At 41.6% G+C, this 23,755-nt stretch overlaps 1 protein-coding gene across 1 annotated transcript in view; it reads right to left on the bottom strand.

Moving 5' to 3' along the window:
* Positions 1-23,418, bottom strand: part of SEC14L1 (SEC14 like lipid binding 1) — a 41,333-nt gene extending 17,915 nt beyond the window's left edge. Inside the window, exons 1-2 of the mRNA XM_032199500.1 lie at positions 23,370-23,418; positions 21,663-21,753 (exon numbers count right to left, since the gene is read on the bottom strand). Coding sequence (XP_032055391.1) covers positions 21,663-21,725 — 63 coding nt within the window. The 5' untranslated portion in view covers positions 21,726-21,753; positions 23,370-23,418. The remainder of the gene's footprint in view (positions 1-21,662; positions 21,754-23,369) is intronic.
* Between the last annotated feature and the right edge of the window lie 337 nt (positions 23,419-23,755).

Here is a 23,755-nt window from a genome sequence, read left to right as displayed (position 1 = left end):
CTCCTCTGTACTATGCTACAAGTACAAGCAGTGAGCACACATGAGCCTTTTTGCAAACTTCTCATTTGTGCACAGCTGGTATTGTTTAAATTAAGAATAGAAATAATTTCTGGGTTCAGAGACGAGCACAATAGAAGTGACAGAGTGGTAGTGTTCTAACACAATAGCAAGCAGTAGGGAAAAAACTTTTACAGCTCCAGGAGAAAGGGAGGATGGATCCTATTAATACTGTATGAATTTTCTTATTTATTTTATGAGGGTTTTCTTGTTCTGGACAAAGGCTATGCATTTTACAGTTGTTCAGGAATACCTCAGCCCTCTCGATGAATTATTTGGAACACAGGCTTGTTAATCACTATTGGAACTACATTAACTGCCCTTAAATGCTGCCCTAAAGCCAAGGGCGGTGGGAAAAAAAAAAAGATTGCCAGCAGAAGCAGAATTGAGAAGTACTTCTGGTTTTCAGACTTCTTTAAAATAAAATTCTGCTTTTATTCAGGGAACTTATGTTACAACAATTATCTACGTCCTTTTCAGCTTGCAAAATATCTGAAATATTACTCCTTACTTTTGAAGGTGTTTTTGTTGTTCATTTGTTTTGCTTTTTACACTTTTGTATCAGAATATCTCCCCATCTGAGGAACCTCTAGAAAAAGCCTTTGCAAGCACCATCCATAGCACATGTTGATGCATTTCTCATCTTAGTCCTCAAAAAGCTTCACAATTGCCCTGTGAACACTTTCAACAGTACCTGCTAGAAGTGTTTACTGAACTGCAAGCAAAAAAAAAAAAGCCTAATAAGAATTTGTTCTGAATGGGATGACTGAATTGAATGTGTTCAAGCTGGAAGAGAACAAAATAATTATCTGCCAAAAGTTGGCACACTCGCTGCTTACAGCAAAGTCCTCAAAGGTTTCAAAGAGATTAACAGCAACACAGGATTCTTTCTTTCCTAAAGAATGTGCACACATACTATTGAAAACTGTTCACAGTAAATTTTATTGGGCTCTTAAATTAGGCTGGTTTTATTCAAGTTATGTACCACTGCCATATGTTCTTGTAATGCATCATTTCTCAGCACAGCATTGTTTGAAGAAAAAGCGATTATAGTAAACTGTAGCCACATCAAAATTGTCAATCTGGTTTAAGCATAGCTGTCTCCTCCACATGTGGCAAACAGTTCTCCTTCACGCTGCAGAGCAGGCAGGAAAAAGCTGCTAAAGACTACAAGATACTGAGAGAGAGGTCTTGCTTCGCCACGGACCAACAGAGCACAGGAGGAAAACCTGCAATTTAAGAATAGTAGAGCAATCAATAGACCACACGGGTCAAAGCAGAGTACATATGGCCAAAACTGGAGCTATTAAAAGAGCCTGAGAACATTCAAAAAAATAAAATCCTGCTTTTTTTCTAGAAATTGATCGTTGAATTGATTGTTCAGCATCAAAGTGTTTTGAACAAATTTTCAAGTCCAGCTTTGCTAACACAAAACAACTAAACTGCATTATCCAATATTCCTTCAGCAGTCTGATAAAGCAGAGTGTAAGATGACACCTATTTTTCTGTATAATAGGTCTCTTCACAAATAAAAATGTTAGATACTACACATCTCCTTTCAGGTTTGTATCTATTACAGTACAATTGCAATCACAAAAGCCAATTAGTTCCTCAAAAGCAGAGCAGCTGCAGTAGTATTGCTGGATGAGGTTTGAATGCAAGACAACGATGCTGTTGACCTGGGACTAAATGTGTCTAGGAAGGATGTTGCAAGGACGGTACTTAAAATGTTATTTTATTCTGCCACATTTAAAAAAAAAAGTAGGGTAAGTGGAGATTCTGACACATAACAAAATAAGAGCTGGTGTGCACATTCTCAAGATGGTGCTGGACATGACCTGGGAAGTCGGTGCCTCTTTCACTAGGATAGATGTGGATGCACAGACCTTTAAAAAGATTTTAGCCTACAATTCTGTTGTTCCCTAATAACATACATTTAAGATTTCCCACCAGCCTTGACCATTTATGTACTCTGATTTACTAAAAGCTGGCATTGTGTATCAAGAAAAACACAGTATGGGGAAGCAGCTTGAACTTCAAATTTAATGCGCTCATTATATAAACCCGTAACTTCCTTAATGCATGTGAACAGCGAGGACATTGACAAGCATAATTTCAACCAAAATAGCACTGTATTAAAGCCTCTTCTCCAACTGCTTCCCTTAGCAACTCATGTTCGGGGTAGAGTCAAAATAACAGGATTTATTTTACTTTTATCTTTGCTAGTATTTCAGCTGTGTTTAAAGACATGAAAGCAATTCAGAAGTAGGACTATTTTAATCCCACTGCAGTCATTTCTCATGTCCAAGGGAATTATGCTTGCTGCTGCCGTCCTTAGATTGCAATCAGAGCAATCCTAGGATCCTTTCATAATACCAGCTTTAGGACTGCGTTTAGGTAGGACCCCAACCCAATTTTCAGCAAGACCAAAGATGTTCTGCCTTTTGCCCCTCAAACCATACTTACGACTAACAAAATTATGTTGACAATTTGAGAATGGCATGTGCCCAGATCTCTGGAAGGTCAGTCATTTATCTAAATAAGTCACCCATATAATAAGTTCTGGCCAGATTAACACATTCAGTAGGGAATATATATTTCCTATACAAGGGCCCCAGTCTCTTGCCTTAAAGGAGAGGGACCATTCAGTTTTTCCATTAGAAGTAACTTATACATACAGAAGAAAACAGCCTGACAAAGCTTGCAAGTGATCTTGTACTGTCCTGTTATTCTTCTAGTAGCTGAATCCTCCAAATAAAGATGAAAATCTGCTAAAATGCAAGTAGGAATCTTAGTCATCATTCAGAAGATTAAGCACATTGAGTATTTTAATAGCTAAATTACATGAAACAAGCTGCTAGGATGCTGCATTTTTTAGTTTTCTGTTCAAAACTGCTATAAAAAGTAACCTTTTAAGAGCAGCACAACATTCTCCAAGGGCATCCCAAGAGAGACTCATTGTGACAACCGAATGCAGTCCTTTGCTTTTTAGTTGTGCCACACACAAACTAATTTACGCCTGCAATACCGGACCATGCTTGGGTGCTAGTTTGCAGATGCATGCCGATGTTCACCATGTTTTTCTACCCGCTGCAAGTGTTGAATTCCTGAATTATTCATAAATACACAAGAAGCAAAAAGGGTCACTCAACCACTAGCTTGACAGACCGCATTCCAGCAGCCTGAGCGTTGCTGTATATCGCTATATCCCCTTCCTTCCCCCCTGCATTAGAGCACAGCAGATCAATAGGAAAAACATTGACTCCTGGGAGGCCAACCAAAAGGCTTCAAATTCTTGGCAGCTACATTTGGAAAGAAACAACTCTGGATTAACTCTCACAAATCAGCAACTACTTTCTCAGCTCTCGTATATTGCTGTTCACCTCTTCAAAATAAAGATCAAAGTTTAAAAATCATTACACCTCTACGAAGGAGCTCATATCTCAGTGCTAGTGCATCTCTTGCACGCTAGTTGCTGTGTTAGTTATCAACTGAAGGTGGGTGGGAGAAAGCAGATGGCTAGAGAGGATATACCTCAAAAAGCTCCAGAAATAGTCTCTGGAGAAAGTAGTATTCCCAGTCACGGGAAGAGAAAGCGAACTGGACTGCAATTTGGGAAACAAATTCTTTAATGTAGGAGTAGTCAGCTCTTTAGAAAGGAACACTTTGGTGAAGCAAATTCTGGAAGGACAAACAGACCTCAAAATTCCCTGCTACAAGCCAAGACCCTGCTATCAGGCAAGGAGCACAGCTAAACTTCACTTTTCTGCAGTCAGCTCTCCCCATCAGCATGGCTTTTCACACCAGCTGCCTGTTCAGAAATAGGCTTAAGTGTTTCTTTCCCCTCTTCACTCCATTTTCAGTTCATTAATTGCTCTCATTTCCAAAGAGAAGTTATTTTCTTATTTCTGCAGAACAAAGGCTGCTTGGCAGTGACTCAGTTCTAAGAATTCTCTTTATCTGGAAAAGACCAAGGCAGCTTTAGTTACACGAGACTACAAACGAGGCTTATATGGGACTACAGACAATGAGCATGAAAGAAGCAGATTCAGACCAATGAATGAATTACTGGGCATCATCTGACACAGAAGTGATCTATATACAGGTTTCTAGTCCTTGACACGGATGAGGTGGTTTGACCAACCTTATTTTTCACTTGTTTGCAAATCTTGGCCCAGCCTTTGCCATCAACAGATGAATCAGGATTTCCAACTCAGGTTGGAAATGAGGAGACAGTTCTTCTCAGAAAGAGAAGTCAGGTGTTGGGACGGGTTGCCCAGGGAGGTGGAGGCACCGTCCCTGGGAGTGTTCAAGGAAAGGTTGGACCTGGTGCTTGGGGACATGGTTTGGTGGGTGACATTGGTGGTAGGGGAATGGTTGGACCAGATGATCTTGGAGGGCTTTTCCGACCTTAATGATTCTATGACTGATCAGATTTTTAATACTGGGAATATGACCCACAGCACAACTGGTATTTGTAAGAGCAGGTACTAGATGCAACAGACCTTTCCCTGCTATTTTTCTTAACAGTGTAGAGAAGAAACACTGACTTACTTTATATGTAGGGGAAAAAAAAAGCTTAGGCCTTCTATTGCAATTTCTGCTAAGGAAAGTTTTTAGAAGGTTCAAATTAGGATCGTAATGCAATATGCTCTTCAAGAGCTTCTACGGGGAAGATTCACCAGTGGTTAAGCTGCCAGCTATCACAACAGTACTAGGAAACAACATGCTTGCATAACCACTTATCACTGAACTAGATTTAAGCAATGAAGAAGTACATCAGGAAATACTTCGCATGGGAACCCTTTGTTTGAATTCAGATAATCCTTCACCTGAATGAGAGATACTTTAAAGATTTTTAAAATCCAGAACATTGAAGTAGGCAGCAAGCATCCATTAAAAAAGGTCTTGTGTTCCATTTTGTTTTGTTAAAAAGAAACCTAAGACTCAACATTTGTGTATACCTTCATTTTAATGTATGAATTTTGGAAGGAAAAAAATCTTCCACTCTGGAGAAAAGAATTTCACTGAAGAGACAAAACTCCAGCCTTTACAAACTGAGCTATACTTGAGGAGGGTGTGAATAGCAGAGAAAAACTGGCAGAACATTCAATCCGACAGCCTCGCAGATGGCTGAGGGGACAGCTGTATCACACGGCAGGATGTATGCTGGTGAAGCTCTTCAAGTGAGAACTGGCTGATATTCACCTGGCTACTCACCAAAAGCAAGTAGCTGAGTAGCCCCTTACCCTGAACTCCAGGAAGAAGTAACTGCACTACAACTCCTCCTACCCAGCACGCTTTAAGCTTGCAACTGCATCTGGTCCTCACTTTGGTCATCTTCTATGCTCCCTCCGTTGCAGTCCAAAAGCATTTCTCCCTGGTGTTGCACAAAGACCTCGGGAGCAGGAATGCTGTATTCACCCTCTGGTCCCTGGCACGAGATGAAACTTGGCCTTTAAGTATTGATGAGAGCTATTAAGTATATCCAAGATAAAATAAATAACCCATCCATAAGTTGCACAGAAAAATCAGTAAGACGAGTCAACACCAATAAGACAAGAATTCTGCTTCATTTTAGAGGCTAAAGAGTTCTTGTTCATTACACAAGTGTACGAAGTGTTATTGACCTAGGACTTCCTGATTAAATGCTCATTAGTGCATTTAGACTGGAAGCTTACAGCACTCGAGCAAGCAGTACCTGTACTGTTCGCATACCCTGTACCAAAGCAAAGCATTCCCTAAGTAATTCAAATACTTATGAACTATACAATGGCTTTTCAGGATTTGAAGTTTTTTTTTTTTTTTTTTTAAAGTTTAGACTATACAAGTACACGATTGTACCGTTTATGAGACAAGTACTAACAAGAGCCTACTCCACACAGACTGTTCACTAATTAGCCTTCAGCATAGAATTAATTTCTCAAGTGGTGAGAGAAGATTGAAATATGATCCCAGATGCTCTCAGTGCCATGAACAGAGCTTTCAAGCAGGGTATCTGGGAAGAAAAGTTATCACTGGTTTGAGAACTCACTGCAGCACAATATTCAGATTCCTATGAAACTGAATAGGAAACTCATTGTGCTATACTGTTCGACAGATGCCCGTAAAGCCTTTACATTTCTGTACCTCACACTATTTATAATATTGCACTAAAGTGGAGCTCAGAATTACAGCCCAGATCCATTTCTCATCTTAAAAATACCAGTGGTCTCACAGACTCACATCCTGGATCGGTCACTGCCGCAGATTTCCCTGGATCCTGCGCAGATCCTGAAGTATTTGCAGATCTTGAAGTATTCGCCGTGCTTCAGACACCCACAGGCGTTAAACAACCTGTGCTCTACACAGTCCAACTGACCCTACAAACACGAAGATCTCTACAGAAAGCATTTCATTAGCACCACCAGGGCTCCACTTGATCTTGTAGGAAGTGCTAAGATGACTTGCTGTTTGCTGTATCCTTGTCTCTAGAACAGCATTTGGAAACAGTCAAGACAACACATTGAGCTGCCTCAGCTCTCCTCTCCTTCAGTGGAATGGAAATTCCTGAGAAATTCTCCAGGAAACCAAGAGTTGAGGGAACTGAAACCAACTATAAGCAGAGGTGAACAAGAAAACATTTCTTTCCCTGGCATTCACCAAAGCCATTAAGTTTTCACCACTGACAGCTACTCTTGTCACTCATGAGTTGGGTATAGAATCAAAGTTTTTATTAGGTGTACAAAAGAGTATAATCCTTAATCCACCTTGTCTTCTTTTGATGCTCTTATGCTTGTTTAAAGGGGTCCTTTTGATTTATTCAAGTTTCAGTGGAAAGGATTTAAGACCCTACATTGCTATGAATGACCCACTCATACCTGTGCAAACATCCATGTAGAAACAGGAAGGGAGGAGAAGGGAGAGTTATTCCAGTACATTTAAATTTGCACCTCAGCCTAACTATAAAAGCCTTAGGTTTCAATACTTTGTATGAAGAGAGCAGGACTCTTCTGTCCATTTTCACATTTCGCTGTTTTAGAAGCCTGTAGTACTTTAAAGGTAAATTAAGTACCAGTCATGCTTCCTGCAGGTTTCAAATATATCCTACCCCTAGACAACATGAACAGATCCAATGGAAAGCTTCTAAAATAATCCTGTGGATGTCAGAGAATAAACAATACCTACTTGTTCTACTAAGAAGGTTTAAGAGGCCTGCCACATGCAAAGCAGGCAAAGACATTTGCTGCTTAAAAATCAAAAACAGCAAGAAAGCTTCTGACCTTCACATCCATTCCACAAATTCCTGAAACCAAGTTGAAAGTATCTGAAAGCAATGAAGGCATTGTTCACGAACTTGACAAAACAAACCAGCACAGAGTAAACTCAATTTCAGTAGCTCCTCTATAATATTAAATGAAGGGATTTGATTTAACTGGAAGCAACAATAAATTTAAAATCTCTCTGGAGTCAGACAGAAACAGCACAGAAGCTATTCCTGCGCTTTTGCTCAAATAAGATACTCTGCTTGAGAATATAAAAATCTAGAGGTAATTCTTTGTTTGCTTTCGGATCACCATCGTTCCCAACAGCACTTACCACCCGTCATACAAACATACAGGGGATGTACACAGTGGAATCACAACCACCTTTCAGAAGAGCCCTTGTAGCCTTTCCACAAGGAACAAAGCAGTTACACGTAACAGGAGGTATCAGCGCTTATCTCAGCACAGCTCTGTAGACACAGCCCAGGACACTTCACACCTATTTTATGTCTCTGAAGGTTTCTGCAGGGTGAAAGGAACAGCTCCACGTTAAATTTCAGGTGTAACAATAGCTTATACACAGCAGAAACCATAAAAATTATTAGGAAACAGCACTGAAATATTATAAATAAAATGGCGTTCCGAAGAGCTCGGTGTGCTGCTTACACAGCACATATCGCACACTACCCCAGATTTCTGCCAAGAGGACCTTTCATGTGGTAACACTGCTACAAAGCACTCAAGCGAGTGGAATAAACTAACACAAACAGGCATTTCTGTTCACCTCCTCAGCTCAAGCAGCATTGCCATGGTTACCACGTTGATCACCATTGCCTTTAAGTACATTCTAAATACAGACAAACACAGAGCTTGGCAGTTTAAACAGCCCTAATAACCACCCAGCAGGCTGGATCTTGGGAACTGGCTTTCAGTCTAAGGTGCAATGCACTCAAATATGTTATAGTGATGTCTGGAAACTTAGCAAGCATCCTCTTTATTGTATCTTCCAGATCATTTGTAAAAGCAATCACAAAAACTGGACAGATCGATAAGGAATCTCATCACATCACCTGCATCATGCTCCAAAAAGTATGTACCCATCTTAAGAAGGTTTGTCTTATGTGTGGTTGAAGTTGTTTCCTTTGAGGCCACCATGCTGGGATAGCAAGAGTCCAACTGAAATCAAAATATGCCTACTGCAAAAGCCATTAGTCACTCACAGTACACTGCTTGCAGTAAATATGCCCCTAGGAACGCGTTGCAGAGATTGATTTCTGAGAAGTTCATCCTGAACATGCGCTGACTAGATAGGATTATGCTTATTGGTATCACTTTCATTAACAGGATTTAGAACTACCTACCTTCTACTACTATTAAAAGTTACAGAAAACATCAAACCAAACCTCAGGAAGATAGAAAATAGAAACACATTTCAGAAAAACTCCCATTTCCTTGTAGGAATTTAAGAAGTTTACAGTTTTAGTTTGTATTCTACATGAAGAACCAGTGAAGAATTCATTTTTCTAACAGCATACAAACCATAAAATAAAAGGTTTTCATGGGCAGCTTGTTAAAAGGATGCTCCATTTAGATAGCCCCTGCAACTGCAAATATCAATAAAACTCTGAGCTTACAACTCCATAATACATATTCATAAAGCCTTCTTGACAAATTTGAATTATACTAAAAAAAATATCACATATTTGCTTAAGCCTGCCTCAAACCAGAAGCAGCATAGGGCATAAAATGCAGAAAGCAGAAACAAAGTTAAGGGGCTCAGGAAGGCCTGCAGTAAGCTTCCTCTGTAGTGGACGTGTAGGCTACAGAGCAAGTGAATCAGCTTTGGCATCCTGTGTTTCCAAGCATGAATAAAGTTAGTTTAATATTTTAATATTTCATTAAAATAATTTAGACCTCATAAATAAAGCAGGAGATTCAAAACAGGCTATGAAGCAATCTTCTGGGTCAGTGGAATTTTACTGGTAATTCACCGTTGAGTTATGCAACTGCGGGAACCCACGTACGGCAGCGAGCAGAGCCTCTGCCTTCCTGCACCACAAGCAACAGCCAGACACAGAAAACCTCTGTTCTCGAGGGTGATGTGACCAGTCAAGCCACCCACACGGGCTCTTTCTGTACGGTTTAGCATTTAACCCTCTCAATACGTGCATGGATACTGTTTGATTCCCCTTCCTGCACGGCTACTATTCATTAGCTGGTCATTTTCCTTTCAGAGAAGTGGTCCCACAGAAAAGCTTTACCAGCATCATTAGAGCAGCATGATTCTTCTGTACAGCTGTGTGGAATAAGACAAGAGGGAACTGGCTCTTAACAACCTCAGAACCATTCTGCTACATGCAGAGACAGTCTTCTTCCTTCTTCTACAAAATAAACATGTCAATGATTTAATGCAGCTTTATTCAAGCTTTTGGCAGTAAAGGTACACTGATTCAGCAAGCAAAAAAAACAGTTTGGGGAAAATGAATCTGACCCTGACACAAGAGCTAGCATTCTGTCTCTTATCTGCTAAAAAATGACCTTTAACAACCACAGGCATGCCTCAACAGTACTTTAATTGAAGAGTGGTTTCTTTAAAACAGATACGAGTCATTTGTGGTTTGCTCGAATACATTTGCACCCCTGACACTGTGCAATACTCACTTCTCTGTGCGGGAGTCTGAATGCCCATCTTCAGAGAACAGATGGATGATTGGGGTAGGACCTAAGGAGAAACTGGATAGCCACTACAAGAAGTTAGGAGTTACACCTGCTTGCTCCAGAGATGCTCACAAGAGGATCATTCATTCTTTTCCTCCCTTCAATAAGTCCAGAGAGCCTAGGGCACAGCGCCACTCCACTGAACAGTGAGGCTAACAGCTTACAACTCCAATGATAGCCTCTGCACAATATTGAGACATGAATCTCTAAAACAAGAAGCTAGAAAAAGAGAAGTTGGGCAAGTAGTACTTCATCTAGAAAAAAATAATTAAGAACAGAAAACGCCAACAGGCTGCATGTAAATCAAGTAATTTTCATCTTCCTTTCCTCCGGAATACGCTAGGAAAGCCTCACCACTCAGGTTAGGCTGGCTTGTGATGGGGAAACCAGTATTAAAATGTTGGTTGGAATGAAAAACAAAGAAAAACGGACACTGCTGTGGTCTAGGCTGAAGGTGGAACATCAAGGACAGACCTTACAGCCATACTGGTGTACGTTGCTCTTTAGTATACCCCCACTACGACAACTAAGGTCGGGGTAAGAATGACATCAGATTAACTTGCAATTTCCTTTTATTTGTATTAAATGTACGCGCAGAACTATTTTACACAGAAAATGAGTCTTTGCACTGCTCATGTTCCAAGCAAGACAGATGGAAATCAGTTCTGGCTCAGAAGCCACGTAGCTGTGAGCACACCACTTGGTTTGACAGAATGTGCCTTGCAATTAGAATCAGCTCCACTGGTTTCTAGGAGAGGAAACTTGGCTTCTGACCCCAGTCACACAGGACACGACTGTTTTGGTTCAAGGTTAAAGTACTCCAGAGGAGAGGCTGACCTCCAAAAAAGCATCACAGAAGAGCTGGCAAGAGGCCAGCGAAAGCTTAAATGCTCGGCGACCAACATGTGATTACTGGGGAATGTGAGCTATTCTCAAGCACTTCCCCTTTCTCTGCAACAATGGCAATATATAAACCCTTAAACAACACAGAAACATCTCTTTGAGATTAAGAGACGCATACTGAAGGACTGTAAACCATTAAAAGCTTGTCTTACTCTTGCTTGCAAATAATCATTACACATCTTACAGCAGCTGAACAACGACAACTATGTTCAGCCTTGCCAACAGGCATCTCAGAAGCGCGCGGGGTTCTGCCACGCTGATACACTGAGAGCAGATCTTGGTATTTAGTTTCTCCATTCCTTCCCAGTTAACATCATCCTGCAGGCCTGGATCCTCTGCAGTCAGTTCTGCTTTAAAATTCTGCTGCAATTCTACTGTGTCCATTGAGGATCTATTTTTGGATCTGTCAAATATTCCTTGCTGATTGTTCCATGCTTAAGTCTTGCCTTTATAAAAGCTAAAATTGGTATTCGACGCTTTTTTGGTCTTAAAAAAATCACAAACACTTTCAACAAGCAGTCCTATTAAAACACGTTGAACATCTGGAATGTGTTTTTCTTAAATAAAATTATTGCTGCATAGACAAAATATAATTTAATAGTGGGGGAGGAAAGGATGACTACAACATCGTTACAGGATAAGCTCAGAATTCCTCATTAAAGCATTAGCTGAAAGGTTAAAGGCTTGTACTGCACAAAGAACAAAGTCTCCTGATCTCCATGCAGATCAACACCCCCCTTCCCTGCCGCCCCAGGAAGGCTCAGCCGAACAGGTTTGACTTCATTGTCTCAGACTGCACCCACCAGGTTTTAATTTGGCCCAGAGGCAAGCGGTCTCTAACTACTGCACCAGTGATTTCACTCTACCAGGAGCACAACCAGCACAGGAAGGAAATCTTTGCCAAGAAGGTAGAATTCAAGATAAGTTGTGTGGCTCAAATGTCTGGGTCTGGCCTGTGGGCCAGCAAAATATCCGCTGCCAGGTAAAACGCAGCTGTAGTCTATCAAGTGCATCAATTGCATCTTGAGTATTCATTGATGTCAAGGTAATGTCAGCCAAGTGCACAAGATAGGGTCTGGGGCCTGGAAAAAAATAGCTCAAGCTAGGAAGTTAAATAAAATTGAATAAAATATAGATCTTAGCCTTACATACGTGTCTGATGTAGCAGACAGCTCAAAAAGGTTTGAAGGTGATGGCAGAAGATCAACAGCACAGAACAAGAGCAGTTCCACCTAGGGAATCAAACTATTAAAGAGCCGAGGACTCACCAGCATGGAAAAGAAGAATTGCAGGGCTGAGGGAGGCAACACACGGATCTATAACTGAGCAAGCAGCATGAAGAATGTGAGAGGGTTGCACTGTCTCTTCCAATACAGGGAGCAGGTGGTGTGAAACCGAGCCAGGCTCTGGATAAAGGATATCTCTCTTGACAGGATGTGTCATGAAGCACAGGCTCCTGCTGCAGGGTGTCATGTCAGGGAGCTCGCTTAGTTCCAGAAAGGAATTGGGCAGGCCCGGGAAGCCAACCACATACGGTGCTATCACACACCACGGGTGCACTCTGGACCAGAAGGGCTGTCCAGACACACCACCATGGGTTGAAAGAACATCAGAGAGGAGCATTACCACCATCAGCTCGCTCATATTTCCTCCCCTGAAGGGGGAGAGCCACTGGCCACTGCCAGCCACACAGCGCACTAGCTAGCTGGGCCTCCCGGTACAATTCAGAACCGTGGTGCTCATTAAGAGACAGCATGCAATTCTTTTCCCCACATCCAAACAGATCACCAAGATACCGACGACCAGGTAATAGCAACGCACTGGCAGGTAAAGGAGGTGCAGCTTGTATGCCCCAGGTCTGCTTACCGCTAAAATAAAGAGAAGAATATCACTAGCTTCAAAAGACAAGTCAATTAACATAAAAAACAGTCGAGATTCCTTTGTTTCTTTTCTAAAAGGTTCTTAAAACCCTAGATATAAACAATCGCTTCTTTGTTCTTTACCCTCCTTTACAGGGAGGAAAGGCAGGCAAACAAAAGCAGGAATCAGTTCAGTCAACACAACAACCAAGCTCGAGTGAAATTGCATTAAATCCTGTTCATTACGGCATCAGTAGCTGCACCACGCAGACCATGAAACACTTCAATAGAAATAAGTAATTTCATAGAGCCATGAGTTCAGTAATGAAGAATTTATCCACAGGCCAATGAATTGCGCAGCAAAGAGAGAGTTTTGCAAATTAAGAAGTACAATTTACACGCTGAATGAAATAGCCAGCAAAATGTCCTCTGGAACGGATTCCGCTGACTGCTGTTCCCAAACTGGACTAATGGTTATGGCACCCGCATTTTGCACTAACTGAAAACACACAATATACCCAAGGAAGGAAGTGCTCTCATCAGGAAACTAATTGTTCCCTTTCTGCTGTGGCATAAACAAATATAAATGACACGTTACCATCCTCACCATCACCACAGAAATACTCATTTTCACAAAATGATATCTATTAGGCTCAAAGCAATCTAATATTCCAGCAGCAGCAGGCAAGACAAAGTTACTGGTTAGAGAGGCCAAGATGTTAAGAGAATTTTGCAATATATATTTCAAACGGTTACACAGAACGATCTGCATGTACTCCAAGAAAACTCCTGTACTCGAATGCTGAGACTCCAAACAATGTCAGAATCAGAACACTGTTGTAATTATCCAACAGGAAATTTAAAAAATAGATCTGGGGGGCTAACTTTGTAAGTCTGATCATGACAAAGTCTTGAAATGCTAATTTTAGAGAAGCCAAACGTATATAATTAAGAAATAATTAAGCCAGCTGAAACATTCATTTTAATGCAAGAAGGTAGCTTCCCTTTACCCTCTCCCACAATTCCTGTGCTATCCTCAGAAGTAGAGCTGTTAGGAGCCAACAGACTGATATTTTTATTTTCATGTTTACTGATTCACACACTCCACACCTAGTTACCATAAAGCCCAACCCAAAAGGAATCCAAGACACAATGTTCAAGTCATGAATACAAAACACAGAAGACAACCCAGTGAGACTGCAAGCTTGCGCATTAGATCATACAAAATAACACCTTCATTTTATTTTCCTAAGATAAGGGCAGATTCCCATTTACACCAACTCACAAAAATCGATATTTGCAAGCTGTTAAGCACAATGTGCAAATACCCTGCGCTGCTCAATAGCAGCAGGCCCCAGGAGTGCTGAATCCAGTTTCTAATGCCCTCCCATTTACTGTTACAGCAGTCAGTTTCTGCGTTTCTCCAACCACAGAGCCCTAATTATTCCCCGTGGAACCAGGGGCTCCTGCAGTGCAACATGCGCTGACAAACGCCGTGCTGACTCGCTCCTGCTCTTTCTTTCTTGTGGCCAGCTGCCATCATCTCACCAGCAGTGCAGGAGGGGATGAGCACCTGCTCCCACAGGGGTGCTCATCAGCCTGAAGTGAGGCAGCTGAGGCAAGCAGGCAGACAACATTTATTTGGTTTTCCCCCCCCAGGATGGCTTTTGACCAACCTACCTCCCTGAACTGGCTCGCCAACGAACTGCAGTGTCTTTGTAAGACAGCAACAAGAACACAGGGTACACTGAGCTGTACTGGGAAGCCACACATTTTGTTAGCTTCCTCTGGCCCTTAAAAAAGAGAACCCATGAAGCACGGGCTGAAAACCTCTACAAACTGGGCTGAAATCAGTATAACTTGACCAAAAGTGACACAGAGAGAAGCCACGAGCTCAGGACCTGATCTCAGCTTTCGATGGCTTGTGCTTGCTTGCCTTTTGGCAACATTGCTCCACACTGCAGCAGAGCCCAGGTGATGCCAGACAGCCCTTCCAAGACAGGCTTTGCACTGACGCTGCCACCATCTCTTCTACCAGTGAGTTATTGACATGACTCATCTCAAACATCACTGACATTACAACAGAAACAAGTGACATGCAAATAGACTATGAGAAAGCAGAAGGATTAAATTACCTGTAATAGGCCCTGCTTAACATTTTACCTGAGCTGCTAACCTTACCTGTCTCAACTACATACAAAAATGAGATAAAAAGAGCTAGCAATTCAGCTTGACAGTCTAATTCTTCATTTAAAATATATACACAGTAATTTTAAGCTACATGAAAAACTTGAAGATGAGTTCACTGGTGAGAATACAGACCATTTAAGACTAACCTGTAATTAATTTTAACTTGAGCTAATTAACAGATTTCCTTGCAAATTCTCAGAAGGTTCATTCTATATTCAGAACAGAAGAGTTTAAAGATCACATCTCCTTCCTGAAACTTAATGAATTCAAAGCAAGTGCAAAGCAAAAACATCTTGTTTACAAAGAATCACAACGAATATCCCTAAATTCTGTGTTCCAAGATCTGGACTCAGATCAAATATGAGTTGGGGAAAGTCATCTGGGGTTGTCTCCAAAACTTCAGGCTCTCCTATGCCCTCTTTCATCCTGAACTTGTTTCTTAGAAGCATCTGAGCTCCCATCTTCTGTCTGCAGCTCCTTCAGTTCACAGCAGTAAGAGCTCCCCAGGAAGAGGAAGCACAGATTATTCAAGCTGGAGGCGCACGTAACTGGCCACACCATACGGAAACATCTCATGCTACGTCTGAAGCTGAAGCCTTTGATCTCTAAATAACCCCAGGTTCCTCATTGGACGTGTTTTTAGAATCAACAAGAAAAAGCAATATACAATATCTCTGTCCCACAGGGTTTCAAAAGCTTTTACGTGTGTTTCTTAATGGCTAACCACACATTAAATTACGAGCATGAAGCTCGACGTTTTCCAGATCATAACTGTAATACCATGGGTGTCTAGGACTCTGCAGAACGCGTTAACCACTTCCTTTCTGCCAGGTTCCCAACGGATATTTTTGACTCAAGATTTCAGTTGGTTGCTTAACAGATCCTAGAGCAGCATTTCACTCCTGTCTCGGTGATAAAAAAACCTGCAAAGGGTGAAATACTTGGAGTGCTTTCAGAACAAAGCAACAGGACCCGTTTTCATACATATTTTTTCTTCCATTGACACCTTTCAGAGCTTAACAGAAGTGGTGTTTTAGCTTTTAAAGCGTAAAAGACTTGTCAAAAAACTGACTAAAAGCATTTGGTGAAAAAAAGAACTGCAGCCATCAACTACAGGCAGGTCATGTGTTTGCCCACAAAAACAGGAAACAGCTAGCCATGGAAATATCTAAGCATGCCATGAAATAATATGCAAAGTGCACAGTAAGCAGGCTGCTCAAGTCAATATTTCTCCCCAGCGCTTTGCTTAACTCCTATGTTTGTTAACTACAGCTCATTCCAAACAAGTGGCCAAAAATTCATTTGTTCTTGCAGCGCGTGCTAACACAAGAGACCATCAACAATGACATAAAACAGCAGTTAAGCTGCAGACACTTATTCCAAAACAAGAAAATCCATACAAGGTGCTGTTCCACAGCTCTTTTCGTAATGTGTTTCCAACAGTAAATAAGCCTGAATTTTTAACAAAGACAGGAAGCAAAGTAGATGAGAGCCTGGGAATCAAACAATGGGAGGGAAAACAGCTGAGCCTTTTCAGTAGTGGGCACCGAGCTTGTTCCCTTCCCCAGGCTTCAAGCATCGAAGACGAATCATCAAGAACGCAACGGGGAAATAAAATACTTCTCTATATTTTTAAAGCTTACTTAGTGTTTTCAGAAGTACTTGAGAATGGCTTTCTTCCTAGCTTCCTTTTTCTCATGGGCCTGTCAGCCCCTCCCCTCTTCACGTAAGCAGAACGCATTTTTCCAAGAAAAAGACTAAAATTAAGAAAAAAACTAGGAATTTATGAGCAGGTGTGGCACTTCGCTTGATATATAGTTATTTTTTAATGCCATTTTAAAATAATAAGCTTTAAAATGATGTGGTGCCTGATCAGGAATCTCATTACAATCCAGATCAAGGGATTATACTTTGCTTTGTCAATCTGAAAACAGACAATTTTTTTTCTGATGCACTCTATCATTGAAGTGTATTTATGCCATCTAGAATCTTATTACTTTCCTGTAATTTAGAGATACTTTAACTCATGGAGATTTATCTTAAATGTAGTGCTTTTTTCAGTCCTGTATAACCAAAGAAATCCAGTCAGCCTGTTGTCTCAAAGCAGCAAATTTAAACCATTAATATTACTCAATAAGCAAAAGGGCACCACATGTTACACTTAAGATAGATTCATGCTTTAGCTACTTCAGCTATTCTAGTAGAACAAAGGAAAAAAGTGATCAATTTTTTACAGGATTTTAATGAAAACATGCAGCTTGGAGGGGGAAAAGGTTTCAGCCTCAAAAATATCAATAAATCTTGCATTGCTTATTTTAAAATAAAATTTAAAGGTATTTCCACAACAAGCTCCTGACATCGATGACCAGTTTACCTACAGGCTTCTCCTCACTGGCTCCAGTGGAGGCTGACAGATACCAGGCACTTTAACGGGGTGGAAATGTTATTTCAGATATTCAAAAAGACAGCAAACTACCTTTGAAAGTCCATCTCCTGTAACAGAGAGATCTGAAAAATCTCAGTTTTCACAGAGCTATAAGTTCTTAAAACACACTTTAAATTGACTAACATAACAGGACAGGTTTAAAGCACGTTTGCTGTGTTTAGCCATGGTACTATTCACGCTTACTTCCAAAAGCAAGTAATCCATGGCTGCAAATAAGACAGCTTCTAGATTAGCCATAATAGATTTTCCAGAGCTTCCAGAGGCTCCCAAAAAAACCCTCTGGTCTCAGGACATTTGATGTATTGTTTTCAAAATCTTACTTTTTTTTTTTGCCACTTGCATATGCTCCACCTTTGGAATGCCATAATAGCTGATTATTCGTTATCTAAAATTATTTTGGAAATTAAACTCAAAGGGAATTATCTAATGCACGTCAGACTGAAAACAAGCTGTGAGTCTTTAAAGATAATTTTAGACTCACACACAGTTAAAAAGGCTTCAAGATTCAAATTCTTAACTGCCTTCTAACATGAAGAACTATTTATTCGGCTAAGTCACCATATTACTTTAAATGCAAAGTTCTTAAAGCTAGCATTAAAAATTGCATCTCGTCTTTAAGAGTTTTATAAAAGCAGCTTCTTAGTTTTTTCCCCCCAATATTTTTTAACTGTGGTAACTTGACCAGAGTCTCAGTAAACAGTCATTTCTCCACATTTCAACTACTTTCAGCATTAGTAAATTTCAATATGAGCAGGAGGAAAAATAAGCTGAGATTCTATTCAGTCTGATAAACATCTGGACAAGTTTCTCTTTCTATAAATGTATGTATACACGCAATTTTCAATAAGTTATGACAGATATACCACAGAACTGCCCCAAATCCATCACGTCACAAAGTGCAGCCACTCAGTGAAGGCATATCACCTGCATTAGGCATACCAGACTACAGTGTGATAACTCCTAGACTGTAATTCCAGCCTCTTACCAAGTTCAGGAGATAACTTAAAATATTTGCATCCAGCCCTTACTGTTTTCAAAGCAAGTTAGATACTATCTGAAACCACACAACTCATCGGTAAAAATTAATTGCCTTCAAGCTTACATTAGGTTTTATGTAGCTTGCTTCAATATTAAAGGAAGGCACAAAGCATGCGGCAACAAATCTCCCAACTTACTCCCTACAACAGCGCTCCACAAGTTCTGTTTCAGACTTGATAGACAAGGTTTGTGCCTTGAAGTACATCGTCAGGGATGCGTTACGGTTCAATAAGCTCATTTTTGGATTTCAGTGGAAGAGCATAAAGAGAAACCATTTTCAGCATCAACTTAAAAAGAAAAAAATTCTACTGCATCTATTTTTAAGTCTTTATATCATAATTTTCTGCGAAACACTTGTCAGTCTCAGTTCAGGTCAAAGTGGAATCAAAACCAGTTTTTGTCTTAATATAGCGGCACTCACCCTCCACAGAGCTTCACAAAGCTCTCTCAAAACACACTAAAGCTGTGTGAAAGGAATGCTGATTGCACTTTACTCTCCTTCAAGCACTTCTTTGAAGCCCAGGATGGGAAAAGTGGGCAAATAGGAAGCTTGTAGTGTAAATGACCCATTCCGAAAGTGGCATTCCCTTGGTTGCCTGGGGAAAGCAACAATTTCATGCTTGCTTCTCTAGCTGAAAACCGGGTATTAGTTTGACTTCATTGGTTCCAATCCATAGAACTGGAAGATGCATCATCCAGGAAGTCTTCAAGGTCCACAGGGGCTTTGCTAGCACTGGTGATATTCATTTCCAGCTACTGCATCAACTGAACTACCTCTCCAGCTGCAGGAACTCTCAGGTAAGGAGGAAGGATTTTGCAGGTAAGTTGCTGAGTACTTTTAAAAATTTTAAGACCAAGATAACATCCCACACAACACAAGTCAAGCCAGAAACAGTGACCTTTGTTAGACAACTCAGCATAACGAACACTGATGCCACACTGAGCAAAGGTTTCCTCTGTAGGAGGTAGAAAAGAAAAAGCCTAACAGCTGAGTATCTCGGGGTGAGTTTAAACCTCTATTTGAAGAGACATTCTCTGAAAGGCTTGGGGGCAAATAAATGATAGCAATAGAAAAATCAAACATACTGTTGAAGTCATTTGCTGGGTGCCTTAAATTCAGGCTTGGTACACGCCAGCATTTGTTCCTCATTTAAGTCGAGCTGCTGGAACAGTTAAAATAACATCACAGCACTTTGCTGCTGAGACTATGCAATATAATACTTCCACTTTAGCAATCACAGAAGTTGACGTGAACACTCCTTCCAGAAATATTTGATCAAATTATGCAATCACGATTCAACCAAAGGAAAATAGTAACAAAAAATGTCAAGCTATCAGATACTGTTTATATTCTTGAAAAAAATTGGCTCACAGTGACACTCCTCTACATACTTCGGAAGAAACATTAACAGTTTGGACAGATTACCAACAGGAATAGATTACTGCATGTTTTTAAAAACAGTAATGTAACAGAAGCAACAGAAGAGGCATGTTCATTTAGCGATCACACTCTGAACAAGTTCAAGTGATAACTCACTGCCCTGGCGTAAGAAATAAATCATATGTACTACCACTAATATGAATTGTCTCGGAAAGCATCCTGTTCAGCTGACTTTCTTTTTATAAACATTCTTCTCCTCTTAGTTCACTGTTGTTATTTTTCAACTACCATTTTCTCCTAGTTGCATATGTAGTACAGCCTCTTTCTTTTTACAGAAGGGGAAAAAAAGCTTTAATGTAAGAACAGGTTAAATATTCATTAAAAATTACTTTGGAAATTTTATTATGCCCAAGATACAGAAGAGTTTGAGAGCTCAAACTTAATACCAATAGTCTGAAGTGTTTCCCATTACACCCAATAAAGCATTGCGAAAAATCCTGATGTCAGCACTTGAATTCAAAGCATCCTTGAAGAAATAGCTTAAAAGAAATTTTGCCTTCAACAGCAAGCTAAGGACTCCTCAGCTCAGCAAACAACTAGAGATTTTTTTTCAAGGAAATCATTTCTTCTCTGGTGTAAGAACAAGAGCCAGTATATTTCACTGAAGGCTAAAGAGTTGCATACACAATCAAATTTAAATTAAAAAAACCTCTAGTTTAATCGTCAAAATGTAGTAGTGCATTAAAAGACCTTCCACATATCACAGTCAGATTCTCCACCACTTATGAAAATAACCGCCCTCTGCCTTGACGTGTTTGCAAGAGCAAGACCTGCATGCATAATCCTGGACACAGCTTCAGGAATATGATAAAAAGAAATGGAAGGATTTCACGCAGAGCAATTTAATCCTTTTTTTGCCCTGTGACTGCAGAAGATCACTTCCGTAAGGAACTCTGCACTCCAAACCATGTGATCTCTCTCAATATTTACACTAAGAACACTATTAAAACTCTTCTCTGAAGCCATTAAGCACAGCATTTTCAGTGAAACAAAATAGCTATTTAGATTATTTAGGTTTTAACTGCTCTTATCAAGTAGAAGTTGGCCTGATGGCTCCCCCTCAGCTGCTCTTCCTAACTCATGACAGCCACACAGCTGTGGTTTTGGCTGAATATACTTTAAAGGACCTACTTCCTCTGTTTTCTAAAAGAAGAAAAAACATGGGGAGAAAGAGAGAAAAAGAAGAGAGAACCAGGGACCCTAAGTAGGATTCAAGTCTTTTTCAGTTACAATTTTAGCACTAGTATACAAATGAGCAGCCACGCACCCAAGAGGCTTTTTGTTCATCTTTCTGGCCTCCCTTGGTTTTTTGTTCTCCCCACAAAGCATTGCCACTGCTCCTGATGCTTTTTCCTCTTCTGTTTGCTTATCTTGCTTTCATAACATTCTGTGTTCTCTATTCTTTTCCACTCCATACTGTGGAAGATGCAACCACAACCATCTTTTAATCAACATACTTCATGCTTTCTCCCAGGCCAGATTCAATTGCTCCCAATTACCAACAGGGAAGTACGCTTCAAACCCACTTTGGCTGTAAGTTTAAAACAAAGCTGTCTATGAACTGTATGTAAAGTGTCAAGGAAAAGAGAACACATTAGGTAAAAAATACACAAGGGAAAGAGGAAACCATCAAAACACATCTCCCGTATTTGGTACACCATCTCACGTTTGTGTGTTTCAGAGCACCTAACAAACAGTGCCCAGTTAGTACTTAGCAACACAAAGAACTGTCAAGTAAGAAAATGATAGCAAAACTTAATACTCACAGCCATAATCAACTCAAAAGGGTGTTTATACACCCGCACGGGAGACTGGTACTTCTGCACCATTGTTGCGGTTACTATGGTCAACTCAAACCTGAAAAAGAAATGTTTAAAAGTCATTCATCAAACACAGGAAGCTAGTTTTAATCCTCAGACAACTATTTTGAGTGTGATATCATGCTTGCAGTTCTATCCGCAACTCCATGAAGACCTTTTTTTTTTTTTTTTAAATGAAACAACAGGTCTCTGAAAAGCTATGTGTATTTTTGTCAGAAATTACTCGTTATAATTTCTTCCAAAAAAAGACTTGAAATTAGCACATTTTCAGTCCAGTTTTAGTAACAAGCCTTCAACAGACTTTATGACTATTCATCTGGGTGGTGAGACTTCCTGCACTGCTGCTGAGAACCAAACATTAGCACATACAAGCCAAAGGCAGAAAAGCTTTGCCTGGTTCCCCAGCACAGTAATTGGGCTGCTTATGGCTCATTCTGAATTGGGATTAGTTAAAAAAAAAAAAAAAAAAAAGTTTTAAAATACTCCAAACTTTAAAAGCCCTCACTTCCAGAAATAATAAAAAAAATATTACAGCAAACTAAGACCATGCATTCCTACATCACTTCCAAATCAAAATAACCAGGATTTTTTAAGACAGAGGCTTAAGAAATAGCTGGGGAGGAAGCAAATCTTAGAGCAACTACAGATATTCCAACATCACCAGAAAGAAATTCACCAGCGAACCGAACAGGAGCTCCTCCAGCAGCGTTATATCTGCTTACCCCAGCAAAGTGTTTGACCCAAACTTTCTTGAAGGCAATTACATTTATTGAAAAATACTGGCAGCCGCACTTGCAGATGAAAACTCTGGCTGCTAGCCAACCTAATTTTAGCGAGAAATGGCTTTATTACAATAAGTTAATTTTGCTTTCTTCTTCTTTTTTTCCCCCCCCCTTTTTTTTTTTTTTTTTTTTTTTTCGAGCGCGTTCTCACATTATCTACAGCATTTCTGGAAGGAGTTACCAACTCGGAGCGCTGAGCACCGGCACCGCAACTCCTCGGAAACCCACCAAACCCCGGACTCCCAGGAAATTTAAGGAATTTCCCCGCGCCTGACCCCATCTTCCAACACCCCCCTGAAGCAGCAGCAAAGCCCAGCACCCTGCCAAAGCCTCGAGCAAACAAAGAGCCCAGCACCTGCAGCGGGCTGAGGTGCCCGGGGGAAGGGGGGGGGGGCTCGGGGCTGTCCCCGGTAACGGCCCGGAGGGTGCTGGGGGAGGACAAGGGGGGGCTGAGGGGACTGAAAAGGGGCTGGAGGGGATGGAGGAGAGAGGGAAGGGAACGGGGAGAGGGGCTGAGGGGGGACAGAGGGGGCTGAGGGGGAGCTGGGGGGGGGCTGAGGGAAGGGAGCTGGGCGTGGGGCTGAGGTGGGCGGGAGGTGGTTGAGGGGGACGGGGGCTGAGGGGGCACAAAGGGGGTCGGGAGGTGGCTGAGGGGGAACAGGGGGGTGAGAGGGGCTGAGGGGGACCGGGGCTGAAGGGACAGAAGGGGACTGAGGGAAGGAGGTGGACGGAAGGTGGCTGTGAGGGACGGCTGAGGGGACCGGGGGGCGGCTGAGGGAGGACTGGAGGTGGCTGGGGGGGTATTAGAGGTGTCTGAGGAGGCTGAGGGGACCGGGGGGTGGCCGCGGGACCGCGCCGAGGGCCGCCTTACCGCCTCGCCGCCCGCCGCGCTCTGCCCTCCTCATGCCGGCGCGGGGCAGCGCCGCCGCCGGTTCCGGCGGGGGAGGGGCGGGGGCGCCGCCGCCTGTTGTTACTGGTGACGGGGCGGGGAGGGGGGGGAGGGAGCAGTGCGCATGCGCGCCCGGCCTTACGATGGGAGGGGGGGGGAGGGGGAGGAAGGCGGGCGCCGTCTCACCGCGCGGCCGTTTGCGTATGCGCAGTGTGTGAGGGGAGCGTGGTCGCTGAGGGGCTGTGGTCGCCCCCCCCCCCCCACTAATCCTCCGTCAGCCCAAGCTCGGTGTTAAACCCCCCAGTTCTGCCCTCAGTGCAAGGCTTCAGCTGATAATGTTTAATAACGTCCCTCACAAAGACACGGCT

The sequence above is a fragment of the Aythya fuligula genome, chromosome 18 (assembly GCF_009819795.1).
Source record: "Aythya fuligula isolate bAytFul2 chromosome 18, bAytFul2.pri, whole genome shotgun sequence".
NCBI classification, from domain to species: Eukaryota; Metazoa; Chordata; class Aves; order Anseriformes; family Anatidae; genus Aythya; species Aythya fuligula.
The sequence above is the reverse complement of the archived record's forward strand: the minus strand, read 5'-3'. Positions and strand labels throughout refer to the sequence as shown.